Source organism: Ascaphus truei, unplaced genomic scaffold (assembly GCF_040206685.1).
Source record: "Ascaphus truei isolate aAscTru1 unplaced genomic scaffold, aAscTru1.hap1 HAP1_SCAFFOLD_285, whole genome shotgun sequence".
NCBI lineage: Eukaryota > Metazoa > Chordata > Amphibia > Anura > Ascaphidae > Ascaphus > Ascaphus truei.
The window spans coordinates 410,574-425,000 of record NW_027455805.1 but is presented as its reverse complement, the minus strand read 5'-3'; the positions used below and the strand labels follow the sequence as shown (position 1 = coordinate 425,000).

Sequence of the window (14,427 nt, the reverse complement as noted above, 5' to 3'; positions counted from 1 at the left end):
GGTTGGGGTTCCTTACAATGCATCTGATCTCAGACGCGCTATTAGAGAGGGTTGGGGTTCCTTACATTGCATCTGATCTCAGACGCGCTATTAGAGAGGGTTGGGGTTCCTTACAATGCATCTGATCTCAGACCCGCTATTAGAGAGGGTTGGGGTTCTTTACAAGGCATCTGACCTGTAGTGCAGTGCTCAGTGGGGCAGTGACAGTGCAGTAATTTTATTATGCGTGCACGTGCTCAGTTACCTGTATTTGTTAGGGAATGCCATTGTTATCTACATATTATATAGATATAAACACATGCCTATGTATTATATACATATACACATACGCCTATATATTATATACATATACACACACGCCTACGTATTATATACATATACACACGCCTACGTATTATATACATATACACACGCCTATGTATTATATACATATACACACGCCTATGTATTATATACATATACACACACGCGCACACTCTAAAGATAGACTCACCAAAAAAGTATACAAAAATATGTGCATCAATACAATTCACACAATGATAAGTAATTAGCTACTGTAAGTTACCAAACGATCCGTTCTCGTGTGATTTTCTTCGGGTTTCACTAAATGGCCGTCAGTGCAGCAGAAGAGGACCAAAGATGCAAAGTTCTGTTAGGAAGATCATGTGACCAGGAAGTCACTAGATACAATTGGCGCACTGCTAGAGAGAGGGCGGGGCTCAAAAAGGGGTGTGCCAGAGCCTGTTTCAGAAGAGGAAGGGGATGTGACTTTGTAAATGGTTGCTATAGAAACAAAAAATGCTTGTTACATTCTAATACATAAAAAATGTCATTCAGGGGTTTAAGAAAAGAAAATGCTACAAGGATTTTATCACAGTACAGAACTGATTCATGGAAAAAATCCCACATGTAGAATATTGCTCGGTCTGCCGCTTTAAACTTAACCAGTAGAGATGATTTTAAAATATCCCTGTTGCAGGAAAATCCTCTTCCAATGATGACGATGTTCAGAAGGCCGATGTCTCTTCGACGGGACAGGGAGTAATTGATAAGGACTCCCTTGGACCTCTCTTATTACAGGTAGGTAACGCTGGGCGCTACTAACCCTCGGTGTGACTTTGTAGCACTTGCTCTGTATAGTTTTAGCATGGAAGAGGTGTATTGGGTGTTCATCTTTAAATACACACACTTGCAGTTTAATACTCGGCGGTACTCTATGCGGTCTCGGACAAACCCCCTTTTTCTGTGCCTCCCATTCGTATCTGGGTAACGGTAATATCTTTCCTTTCTTCTTTTTTGCCATTTAGACCAAAAACTGTCCTGCCGGGATTAGAACCCAGAGGTGGCAGTATCTCTGTCTCTAAAGTAGCATTATAAAGCGTTTCGGAGTCTATGCTAGAACATAAATATAAGGTGATATAATAAACTTGGTATTATCATTTTCTTTTTGACACACTGCCTGTTCTCAATTTCTGTATTTGTCAGATTTTGCGACTCATTAGATACAGGCCGGAGAGATCTTATTCCCTCTTCCCCCCCCCACCCCCCACAGAATATCCCAAAAAAAGCCTTGTTAAAAAAAAAACACCTTGACTTTAAATATTGGCTAAAACCAGGTGTTGCACCAACACACCAGGGTTTCAGGATATCCCTGCTTCAGCACAGGTGGCTCAATCAGTGGCTCAGTCGAAGACCTGATGTGTTGGTGGCCCTTGAGGACTGCAGTTATCCGCCCCTGGGCTGGATGTTGTACACAACTGGAGCGATGTACTTGTCCTGTGTGTGTGTGTAATGCGTGTGTGTCTCCGAGCGCAGGCTTTGGACGGCTTTCTGTTTGTGGTGAACCGCGAGGGAAGTATCGTTTTCGTGTCGGAAAATGTCACCCAGTATTTACAGTATAAACAAGAAGATCTGGTTAACACGAGCGTCTACAGCATACTGCATGACGAGGACCGCAAGGATTTCCTCAAGAACCTGCCCAAATCTGCAGGTACGTTGTGTCGCCCCGCCCCTTTAGTACTGGGAGAGGCTGCCGTTGTGTACAAGGTGCGGTACGTTTTCCTTACTCCGTTACACCGTTACACCGTTACTCCGTTACTCCGTTACTCCGTTACACCGTTACTCCGTTACTCCGCTACTCCGCTACTCCGCTACTCCGTTACACCGTTACTCCGTTACACCGTTACACCGTTACTCCGTTACACCCTTACTCCGTTACACCGTTACTCCGTTACACCGTTACTCCGTTACTCCGTTACTCCGTTACACCGTTACTCCGTTACACCGTTACACCGTTACTCCGTTACACCGTTACTCCGTTACACCGTTTCTCCGTTACACCGTTACTCCGTTACTCCGTTACACCGTTACACCGTTACTCCGTTACACCGTTACACCGTTACTCCGTTACTCCGTTACACCGTTTCTCCGTTACTCCGTTACACCGTTACTCCGTTACACCGTTTCTCCGTTACTCCGTTACACCGTTACTCCGTTACTCCGTTACACCGTTACTCCGTTACACCGTTACTCCGTTACACCGTTACTCCGTTACACCGTTACACCGTTACTCCGTTACACCGTTACTCCGTTACACCGTTACTCCGTTACTCCGTTACTCCGTTACTCCGTTACATAGTAGATCGAGTTCAGCCTATGCTAAATTTAGACGCCAGATTCTTATCTTATATTTGTATTTACCCCAAACACAGGATTGACGCTCGGGGCCTCCGGGGCTGAACCCCATTAATTTCAGCCCAGAGGACCCCCTGCTTCCGGAGATACGTACCCCCATAGAGGGCGCCGGTAGCCGCTAGCTGGGGTTTCAAGTTTAAAGCTCCCGCGTCACGTGGGCCAATAGGAAGCCGGACCTGATGACATCACAGCTTCCTATTGGCCCGCACGGCTTGAGATTTTTACAATGCCGCCATTACGTGAACACTGGTAGCCGAGGCGGAGGTGCTACCGGCGCCCCCCCACGGAGGTAAATATCTCCGGAAGCAGGGGTCCCCAGAGCTGAAACTAATGGGTTAAGCTTCGGAGACCCCCTGCTTCAGTTATATGTATAACATTAACCAATTAACACACATATATTACAAACACTAAGCGCATGGATTGCCCCATAAAGATATATGGGAAAGGGCGACCTCGGAATAAGAGTGGGCTCTGGCAATGGACGCCCCTGATAAAGGCGCATTCTTACGCTGCTCCTCTTTCCTTGGTAGTTAACGGCGTCCCGTGGTCAAATGAAACGCCGCGGCAGAAGAGCCACACTTTCAACTGCCGTATGCTGGTCAGAATGTCGCACGATCTTCTGGAAGACGGGAGCAGCAGCATGGACGCGCGTCAGAGATACGAAACCATGCAGTGCTTCGCATTGTCACAGCCAAGAGCCATGATCGAGGAAGGTGAAGGTGAGACGGACATTATTCCATCCCCACGAGGTGTATCTACTGGTGAACATTCACAATGGCTACACTCGCTCTTCTGTTCCTAAAGGCAGGAACAGTATCCGGCACAGTAACATGGTCTATAAAGGCGCACACAGCGTTCTATTCCCCACTCCAATCACCCACAACGGTTTAGCCTCCAGGTTGCAGCTTCATCAGGATTGAGGACGGAAATAATGGTTGTAATGTAAACGAGGCTTCTTTTTTATTGGGCCACTCCATCGTAGTCAAGACCTGCGTATTATGCTATTGTGTATACTGTGCTAGACCGTCCTAAGGCCGTGCCTATAGTGCCGTCGTTGGCGACGGCGACACGGCGGGTAACGTCACCCGTCGCCATCACCACCGGCGAAAGTTACGTTTCGCCGGGTGGCGGGGTCGCGGGATTCTGGCAATTTGATTTGTTCAAGGGCCGTCATGTGACGGCCCTCGAAAAATCAAATTTTGCCGGCTTCAGATTTTCACGACGGCGGCGTCGCTCCATCGCTTGTCGCCGTCGCGTGCACTATAAGCGCACGCGGCGGCGGCAATGTATTTGTTTTCAGCCAACGTCGCGTCGCCGGCACTATAAGCGCGGCCTAAGGAGCATTTTCTTCACTAGTTATCTTGACATAAATTACACTTCCAACTAAAAGGTACCGCTATTTGCTGAACCCTGTTGTTGCCAGAGTGGCTAAATATACCAAGAAGTATTTATACGGTTAGGGGTCTGCTCACTAACCCCATGAATAAATAATCACGGCATTGTTTCTGACCGTAGTTAACCTGCATGTTAATAAACGATACGTTTCAATAACAATGTAACCGTTTCAGACTGAATAGACCCATTACGTTCTACAGGTAAACGGTTTGTGTTTTATACTTTTCTTAAACCAAGTCTCTTAACATTCTTACTGGTTCCTACTGGTTCTTACTGGTTCCTACTGGTTCCTAAAAGAGCAATCCAAGCGTTTTTGTGTTGTTGTTTTTTTTAATATAGGTGTGGAGCAGGGGGTCTCTGGGGCTGAACCCCGTTAATTTCAGCTCCGGGGACCCCCTGCTTTCAGAGATACTTGCTTCCGAAGGGGGCGCCTGCAGTTTAAACCTCCCGCGTCACACTGGCCAAACGGAAGCCGCACCTGGGTGATGTCATAATGTGAACCCTGCAGCGGCTACCGGCACCCACTACGGAGGTACGTACCCCTGGAAGCAGGGGGTTCAGTTCTGGAAACCCCCTGCTTCAACGCTACAATAAAAATAAATGAAGAAGAAAAAAACCCGGCTTGGATTGCCTCTTCCTGTGCAGGGATATGCTGAAAACCTGACCTGTTGCTGGCCTCTGCAGTAGAGCATACATTGTAATCTTACCGCTTGTGCACAGTGAGAGAAGACTGGTCCACGGTCAGCTGACCTACGCTGACCGTACCGCACTGTAATGTACGTGCAATACTCCGCCAGGACGTCCGTGGGAACCTTTATTTGCTGGAACAGGTTTCCGATGGCTAATTTCGTCCCCCCCCCCAGATCTCCAGTCCTGTATGATCTGTGTGGCCAGACGTATTGCGACAGCGGAGAGGGTGTTTGCAGCGAGCCCTGAGAGCTTCATTACAAGGCATGACCTCTCAGGTGAGTGAGGGGAAAGGAGGCGCGCGTGTGATATGAATGCGCCAGTGCAAATGTTATTTATTTTATCTAAGCTGCCGATGGATCCGTTCTCCTGTCCAGGGCCACAGAACGCTTTCCCGGGGACCCAGGAATTGGGGTCCACTGCCCCCCCCCCCAGCCTTGTGAGATCCCCCCCACTCTCATACCCACATCTCTCCCTCTCTCACTCCCCTGTCTCACCCCTCTCTCTCTCTCTCTCATATGCCCCCACGTCTCTCTCTCTCCCTCACGCCCCCACGTCTCTCTCTCCCTCACTACCCCGCCTCTCTCTCTCCCTCACTTCCCCGCCTCGCTCTCTCTCTCCGTCACGACCCCACCTCTCTGTCTCTCTCCCTCACTCCCCCGCCTCTCTCTCTCCCTCACTTCCCCGCTTCTCTCTCTCCCTCACTTCCCCGCCTTGCTCTTTCTCCGTCACAACCCCACCTCTCTGTCTCTCTCTCCCTCACTCCCCCGCCTCTCTCTTTCCCTCACTCCCCCCCGCCTCTCTCCCTCACTTCCCCGCCTCGCTCTCCGTCACGACCCCACCTCTCTGTCTCTCTCCCTCACTCCCCCGCCTCTCTCTCCCTCACTCCCCCCGCCTCTCTCTCTCCCTCACTCCCCCGCCTCTCTCTCTCCCTCACTTCCCCGCCTCGCACTCTCTCCGTCACGTCCCCACCTCTTTCTCACTCCCTCACGGCCCCACCTCTCTCTCTCCCTCATGCCCCACCTCTCTCTCTCCCTCACTCCCCCACTCCCCCACCTCTCTCTCTCTCACCTCTCTCTTTCTCCCTCTCACTCTCTCTCTCTCTCTTTCACTTACTCCCCACCTCTCTCTCTCCCTCATGCCTCTACCTTTCTCTCCCTCACGCCCCCACCTCTCTCTCCCTCACCTCTCTATCTATCACGCTCCCATCTCTCTCTCTCCCTCCTCCCCACCTCTTTCTCTCTCTCCCTCCTCCCCACCTCTTTCTCTCCCTCACGTCCCCATCTCTCTTTCTCTCCCTCACGCTCCCATCTCTCTCTCTCTCCTTCTCTCCCTCCTCCCCACCTCTCTTTCTCTCCCTCTCTTGTCCCCACCTCTCTCCCTCACACCCCCACCACTCACTCTCTCTGTCACTCCCTCGCCTCTCTCTCGCCCAATTCACATACCCCCCCCCCCCATTCCTCACACCATTCACATAAAAACCTCCTATACAACACACACACATACTTTATACATGGGGTCTCTGGTAACGCACCAAACAGCCCAACTTCCAGCGCTGTGGCAGGACTAACACTGAAGGCCGTGCCCGCTGCTGGACGCAGAGGTTAGGGCCTAGGACAGTTGTTCCAGCTTCCCTGCCCCCTGTCGGCGGCCCAGCTCCTGTGATCGAGCGCCATATATATAATATAACCTAGGTTTTATTTATATATATTATATGTAAATATATATATATATATTCTAGAAGTAATTTCTAACCTCTTTAACAGGCAAGGTGGTGAATATAGATGCGAACTCCCTGAGATCCTCGATGCGGCCAGGCTTTGAGGATACAATCCGCAGATGTATACAGCGGTTCCTGTGTCACAGCGAGGGGCAGCCCTGGACATACAAACGCCACTATCAGGACGGTACGTGTGTATTTCTCATTGTCCTTTTGTACTGTGCTCCACTGTGTACTAAGCTCGTTATCAATAAGTAAGTATAGATAAAGGATAAAGTATCTGTTGTCTAAATTTAGCATAGGTTGAACTTGAGGAACGTACGTCTTTTTTCAACCTCATCTACTGTGTAACTATGTAACTATATATAACTACTGTGTAACTGTGTAACTGTGTAACTATGTAACTATGTAATTACTGTGTAACTATGTATAAAAGGTTCATATCAGATCATTGAGATTTGAGCTTTTTTTTCTTTTAACATAGAGTTGTGTTTGTGTGTTTTTCCTAATTTTAGTTTGAGATTAATCTTGGCTGATGTTGCAGCTATAAATCTGTGATGTAATAATCATTTTAGACCTGAGGTGGCCAACTCTGTCCCCCAGAGCTGTCAACAGGTGTGGTTTGCCTGCTTCCCCCCCCCCCCCTCCCCGTGCTCGCGCCCCCCTTACCTCTTTTGCCGGGGTCTTCTGACGTCTTCTCTTTCTTCTGACGTCGGCATGGCAACCGGTGTCAAAGGACGTCACATGACCCCGCAGCGGCATTTGCCGTCACGTTGCCATGGCAACGCGTCACTCCGAGCCTCTGAATTCTGGTAAGTGAAGTTGCAGAGGCCTCACGGGATCCCCCGGCATTTCATTTAAATGCCTTGGGGAAGGGCGCGGGGCCCCCCCAGAAAAATCTTGCGCCCTCCCCCCCCCCCCCCCCCCCGGTTTGCGCACCCCTGCTCTGGAGGACTGGAGTTGGTTACCCCTGTTTTAGACACTATGGTCGTATAGCGACAGCCACGCGGTGCCAGAACCCCCGGGGAATGTCGGCATCCTTTGTCTTGCTTTCTCATGTGACCTGTTGGCGTTTCCCTTGCAGCGTACATGCACGGTCACTCGGAGACCCCTCTATACAGGTTCTCACTGGCCGACGGCACCATGGTGACCGCACAGACAAAAAGCAAACTGTTCCGCAACCCGGTCACCAACGACCCGCATGGGTTTGTCTCCACTCACTTCTTGCAAAGGTAAATATAAGGTGGGCACAGTGGCGGTTTGGCGCCCAGGTAGGGACCAAAGCCAACCAGAGGGCAGAGCCTTCCCGCGGCATAGATAGGGGCGATGTTGGGGCAAAGAGACCCCGCAGGTTAATGAATGCTGCCAGCAGTGGGGTTTTTGAAGTAAGCACGGTGCTAGGGTTTGTGTCACGACTTCGATAGGGAACCCCCCCCCCCCCCTTTGTTTTTACATTTCATGTAGTTGATGGTAAGTAATTTAATAATATCTTAAGACGTGTGTATGTGTGTGCGCGCGTGTGTGTGTGTATATGTGTGTGCGCGCTTGTGTGTGTGTGTGTGTGTATGTGTGTGCGCGCTTGTGTGTGTGTGTATGTGTGCGCGCTTGTGTGTGTGTGTATGTGTGTGTGTGTGTGTGTGTGTATGTGTGTGCGCGTGTGTGTGTGTGTGTGTGTGTGTGTCTGTGTGTCTGTGTGTGTGTGTGTGTGTGTGTGTGTCTCTCTGTGTGTGTGTGTGTGTGTCTCTGTGTGTGTGTGTGTGTGTGTGTCTCTGTGTGTGTGTGTGTGTGTGTGTGTGTGTGTATATGTGTGTGCGCGCTTGTGTGTGTGTGTGTGTGTGGGTGTGCATTCCACGTTTTGGCTCCAGACGGAGCCTTACTCGAGATCATGTAACCGACACCACAGTGCAGGTCCGACAGAAACAAACCCGCAAAGCAAAGTAACACAAGAAAAACAAAACGTGAAAACGGCGAGAAAATATGTTAATTAATCATGACGTCACTAGTGTTGCATACAACACACCAGTGTGATATAAAAAGAACAGGTAACTATCACAGGTTTGCCGCCACATGCATAGTTGGGAGATGGCAGTAGAAACATGACCTGTCTGTGGCCCTTGAGAACGGGGGTATCCCACCCCTGCTCTAGGCTTTTGTAGGCTCCACAATAGGGGCAGAGGCTGTCCTCGACCCTCACTTTCCCCATATAGACCGAAAATACAATCCTAGCGCATTGCGTGTGAAGATCCGGCATCTACCTCTACATGCGGGGGCTCAGGTTTCACGGCCCCCTTAACCCACGGACCCCCCACTCTTCTTACACCGCTGGCGACGCTCTGGAGGGGCTACGCAGAAGGCTTCCCCAACACTTATTAGTTGCGTTAGATTGTGGTAGTAATGTTAAAGAATTCAATGTTGTGTAAGAAATTAGAACAATTTGCACTTGGTTGCTGAATACATATCTGATAACTGACTTGTCTTGTGTTGACTCATCAGGGAGCAGAATGGGTACCGACCCGGGCCTAACCCGATGGCACACGGTGTAAGGCCGCCACTAGCTCCAAACGCCAACCCCGCCAATGCCATGCACGCTTCACCAGCTCAGACCATGTCCGCACAGAGCAGAAGCTATGGCATGGGAGATGCCGGCAGCATGGCGCAGATGCCCGGCACGCGATACAGCTCGCCGGGCAGCATGGGACCTCTTAATCAAGGGCCTGGTATCCAGCAATCTCCGTACCAGAACAACAGCTACGGCATGAACATGAGCAGCCCGCCACATGGCAGCCCTGGCATGAACGTCAACCAGCCCAACCTGATGCTGTCTCCAAGGAATCGCGGCAGTCCCAAGATGGGATCCAACCAATTCTCGCCGGTTCCAGGTATTTCTAAATCTAGAATAACGTGCACACACACGGTGGGAATAACGTGCACACACACGGTGGGAATAACGTGCACACACACGGTGGGAATAACGTGCACACACACGGTGGGAATAACGTGCACACACACGGTGGGAATAACGTGCACACACACGGTGGGAATAACGTGCACACACACGGTGGGAATAACGTGCACACACACGGTGGGAATAACGTGCACACACACGGTGGGAATAACGTGCACACACACGGTGGGAATAACGTGCACACACACGGTGGGAATAACGTGCACACACACGGTGGGAATAACGTGCACACACACGGTGGGAATAACGTGCACACACACGGTGGGAATAACGTGCACACACACGGTGGGAATAACGTGCACACACACGGTGGGAATAAAGTGCATACAGTGTCTGTATAACAAACATGGACGTTACTGCAAATAGCACATTGGATAATAACAATATTAGCAAAACCCTTAGGTGTGGGGGCAAGTGATCAGCAAGTGATTAGCCTACCCACGCCTAGACCGGCCGGTGTAATAACCTATAGGGCAGGCGTAACCCGATAGAGACAATGACTGAAATGTCTGAGTCCACCTATAGCATAGAGGTGCAGCACACACAGATGGAAAACATACAGAGGTAATAGATATGCATAATCCCCACAGCTAGGTGGCAGCAGAGATAAAACCTCTGAAATGCTGCTGCAATACTTAGCGAATGTGCATTGTCTGAGGTCAAAGGGTATCTGGGCTTTCAGCGTCCATCGCAGGGGACCCGTCTGTAATACAGGAGCATCTCGCGTATCCCCGCAGCAGACAGATGAGTGGCTCAGTCAGGGACACTGTGGCACGCAAAGGATAAGCCCCGACGCGCACGTTTCGCCAACTGCTTCGTCCCTGACTGAGCCACTCATCTGTCTGCTGCGGGGATACGTGAGATGCTCCTGAGCGGGGCCTATGTAACCGCAGCATCGACCCCCCTGAAATGTGCGCCCCCTCCCGATTTTGCTGCCCTAGGCCGGGGCTTGGTAGGCCTATGTGTACATACGGACCTGCTTGTACTTGTTGTTTAATGCGCCACTTTATAATAGATATAATGCTTTAGTTAATGGGGTTCCTGTTTTTTTTTTTGGTAAACGCAGGCATGAACTCTCCAATGGGGTCTTCAGGCAGCGCGGGGGGCGGAAGTTTCTCCAGCAGCTCGTTGAGCGCCCTTCATGCAATAAGCGAAGGAGTCGGAACTTCCCTCTTGTCATCGTTATCATCCCCTGGCCAGAAAGCGGAGAACACTTCCAATATGAGCATGGCCCAGCAAAGTAAAATGGGAAACCAAGAATGCAAGAGCCCCGCTGGCATATATTGTGAGCAAAGTCAGGTGGAGAGCTCCGTGTGCCAGTCCAGCGGCAGAGAGCACGAAAAGGACATTAAAGACAACATCATGGAAGGGTCAGAGAGTCAAAGAGGGCAAGCCGAGAGTAAAGGGCATAAGAAACTCCTCCAGTTATTGACTTGCTCTTCGGAAGAAAGAGGTCACAATGCATTGGCCAACTCTGCTATGGACTCCAGCTGCAAAGATTCTTCCACCAATGTTACCAGTCCTTCAGGAGTGTCGTCATCAACCTCAGCTGGTGTCAGCTCTACGTCGAACTTGCACGGGTCCATGCTTCAAGAGAAACACCGGATTCTGCATAAACTGTTACAGAATGGCAATTCCCCTGCAGAGGTAGCAAAGATCACAGCAGAAGCCACTGGCAAGGATAACTTCCAGGAGTCCGGGAGCTCTGCGCCTGGCGGAGAAGCTACCGTGAAACAGGAACAGCTGAGCCCCAAAAAGAAAGAGAACAATGCACTTCTTAGATACTTGCTAGACAAAGACGACGGAAAGGATCAGCTTTCGAAGGACATAAAGCCGAAGGTGGAACCGTTGGATCATAAAGTGAGCCAGTGCAGTAGCTCCAACGTCCCGACTTCAAGTCAGGATAAAGAGATCAAAATAAAGACAGAGCCGGCAGAAGAGGTATGCAATGTTACTGCACTCACATATTATTCTTGTGCTGGGTAGGTTTATATTACATAGGTTGGACGCTCCTTCCCACCCCTGCCCTGACTGCACATGAGAAGGTGGGAAGCTCTGCCGAAGGGTGTTCATCTAGAGTTGTTATATTCACCCCCTATTTTGTTACGGATGTTGTAGGGACTATAAATAGTATGATCTTAGCAGGAAGTGAGAGCAGATGGTATTTCTGCCAAATCGCCATTAACGGTTAAATCTAGTGGCTTTCACAATAATGGAGATTTTTGCTTCCACTCATTTAAATGAAATTGTGGGAAAGGTTGTAGATAGTTTAATAATATAATAACAACTTTTATTTATATAGCACTTTTCTCCCAGTGGGACTCAGCGCCAGTTACCAAAAGGGAAAAAGAAGAAAACATTTAAGGTTATAAACGAGACCAAACCCAAGGATAGAGACAATACAGGATGGGACGGTGCTGTATTAAATGCCGGATAGGTTTCAGTTCATTAATTAAATGCCTGGGTAAGCAGGACGGTCTTGAGCCTGTTTTTATAGATTCCCAGAGGTGGGGCCTCTCGGGCTGGACGGGGCAGACTGTTGCAAAGAGTGGGAGCAGCGTGCCAAAAAGCTCGGGCCCCAAAGGCTCAAGGCAAAAGTTGGCACTACATCGGAATTCATATTGGCTTTCCAGGTCTTGTAGTAAAATGTGACCCGTGCCAAACACTTAATGAGACGTTGAAACATAAGATTTGAAGGCAGATGAGAACCACTTGAGCCACCCAGCCTGTCCATTTCCTATCTGTTGTAAAACGTCAGACTCCAGTGTACCCGTGGCTCTTGTCTTTAATATTTTTAGTGTGTGTGTGTCTGTCTGTGTGTGTGTGTGTGTGTGTTTGTTCCGGATCCTCCCTCAGTGCGGACTTTATCGTGCGGTTTTGGAATGATCCATGTGCCAATATTTTTTCAGGTCACCGGAGACCTCGATCACTTGGACGCCATCCTTGGTGCCCTCACGAGCTCTGAATTTTACAACAGTTCGATGAGTTCGAATGCAAGTAACATGGGGACCAAGCAGTCGGTATTCCAGGAGAACCCGTCGCTCAGTAAGATCTGTTCATTGCCGTCACTAAATATTTTCTCGAATAGAGCAGGTGTGTGTGTATATATATATATATATATTTATATATATATATATATAGTGTTTGTGTGTATAGGGCTGAAGATGATATATATAATTTTTTATTGTGTGAACATGGTTTTACAATAAATGACTCCATTCATTTTGGGGACATGTCCTAAATAAAAGGTCCTCCTTTCTCAGGCATGAGAAGTCCTCCGTCTGTGCAGGTGAACAGGCCTCCGTTTAACCGGGCGATGTCATTAGACAGCACGATGCCGGGGGTCACTACCCCGCCGGTGAGGAACGTCAACACCTTCCCAATGTTACAAAAGCAAAGCATGATGGGCAGTCCAAGAATGATTGATGGACAGGACAATTTTGGTGTAATGATGGGTACGTTTTTAACGCTGGAACTATAGAGGGAAACCCCTACGGACTAATCTCATGGTATCTGAGACAACAGACCCGGTGCTGTGTTGACAATTGTGTGTTCTTTTCCCAAAGTGAGACGGGATTAGAAATACAGAGGGGCGTCCTAATATGCCACAGGACCACTTAGTCAGGGGCTCTCTGTTCTTTTCACTTCTGGCTGTAGAGCCAAATATCCCATTTTAGATCTGATTTCTTTTATACAGTTGGGTCTATTCCAACATGTTTTTGAAGACTCTTCCGGTCAGAATAGAGGGGACGTTATGCACTCTCGCTTATAATACTATACAAATGCCATGAATTCTCCATACGTTCCGGTCAGAATAGAGGGGACGTTATGCACTCTCGCTTATAACACTATACAAATGCCATGAATTCTCCATACGTTCCGGTCAGAATAGAGGGGACGTTATGCACTCTCGCTTATAACACTATACAAATGCCATGAATTCTCCATACGTTCCGGTCAGAATAGAGGGGACGTTATGCACTCTCGCTTATAACACTATACAAATGCCATGAATTCTCCATACGTTCCGGTCAGAATAGAGGGGACGTTATGCACTCTCACTTATTACACTATACAAATGCCATGAATTCTCCATACGTTCCGGGTGCTTGCTCTGATTATTGCATACAGAAGTAACTGGGGGCTGTGCTGGTTCTGTTCCAGGAAGCGGTTCCAATAGGAGTATGACCCAGCACCCTGCAGGGGAATGGGGCCTGCAAAGCTCGGTGGGCAACAGGATGGAGCCCTCCAGCACTGGACCAGTGGGAAGACCGGGGCCCGACTACCCTCCATCCTTACTGAGGCCTGCAATAGGCGGTAGTATGCCGGGCCTACCAGCCAGGTCCAACAGTATTCCTGGGAGCAGACCAGTGCTGCAGCAACAGATGCTGCCGCTGAGTATGTCCTTTCCTTGGAATGGAGTTCCAATTTATGTTGGGTTGTAATTATGTATTTATACCAGGCGCGGCCAACTCCCGTCCTCAAGGTCCACCAACAGGCCAGGTTTTAATGGATATCCCTGCTTCAGCACAAGTGGCTCGGTTATAATGACTGAGCCACCTGTGCTGCAGCAGGGATATCTTGAAAACCTGACCTGTTGGTGGCCCTTGAGGACTGAAGGTGGCCACCCCTGATTTAGAGTGAAGAATCTGCCATGTCAGATCATCGAGGCTGAATCACGCATTGATCTCCGCGTTCTTTCTCTTACCGTGAAGATAAGCGAGAGTTTACGCGGGCTGAGTACATGTGGGCAGATTTGTCTAATCCCCCCCCTAATGTGCGAGAGAAAAATAAATAGAAAACTTGTGAATATTTTCCCCCATTTTATTTGTATTTGCATAATTGCTCATTTTCTAATATTTTTTTTTTTTATTGCGAGTTCGGGTTTTGGTGAAAACGTTTTACATTTGGGCAGAGGAGAGACAAATCCTTAATTTTCCAGCCCAGGCCTAAACATTTGAAGGGC

The 14,427-nt window shown here is 49.1% G+C and overlaps 1 protein-coding gene across 4 annotated transcripts in view; it reads left to right on the top strand.

The window, feature by feature from the left end:
* The window catches only part of NCOA3 (nuclear receptor coactivator 3), a 68,701-nt gene that overhangs the window by 38,128 nt on the left and 16,146 nt on the right, over positions 1-14,427 (top strand). For 3 of the 4 annotated variants that reach the window (XM_075583091.1, XM_075583090.1, XM_075583089.1), the window contains exons 4-14: positions 980-1,080; positions 1,816-1,990; positions 3,225-3,413; positions 4,953-5,054; positions 6,543-6,683; positions 7,581-7,728; positions 8,990-9,375; positions 10,528-11,402; positions 12,371-12,506; positions 12,725-12,916; positions 13,626-13,859. In XM_075583091.1, coding sequence (XP_075439206.1) covers positions 980-1,080; positions 1,816-1,990; positions 3,225-3,413; positions 4,953-5,054; positions 6,543-6,683; positions 7,581-7,728; positions 8,990-9,375; positions 10,528-11,402; positions 12,371-12,506; positions 12,725-12,916; positions 13,626-13,859 — 2,679 coding nt within the window. Of the gene's footprint in view, positions 1-979; positions 1,081-1,307; positions 1,414-1,815; positions 1,991-3,224; positions 3,414-4,952; positions 5,055-6,542; positions 6,684-7,580; positions 7,729-8,989; positions 9,376-10,527; positions 11,403-12,370; positions 12,507-12,724; positions 12,917-13,625; positions 13,860-14,427 lie in introns of those variants that run through there. The other variant, XM_075583092.1, reaches the window with a different exon arrangement.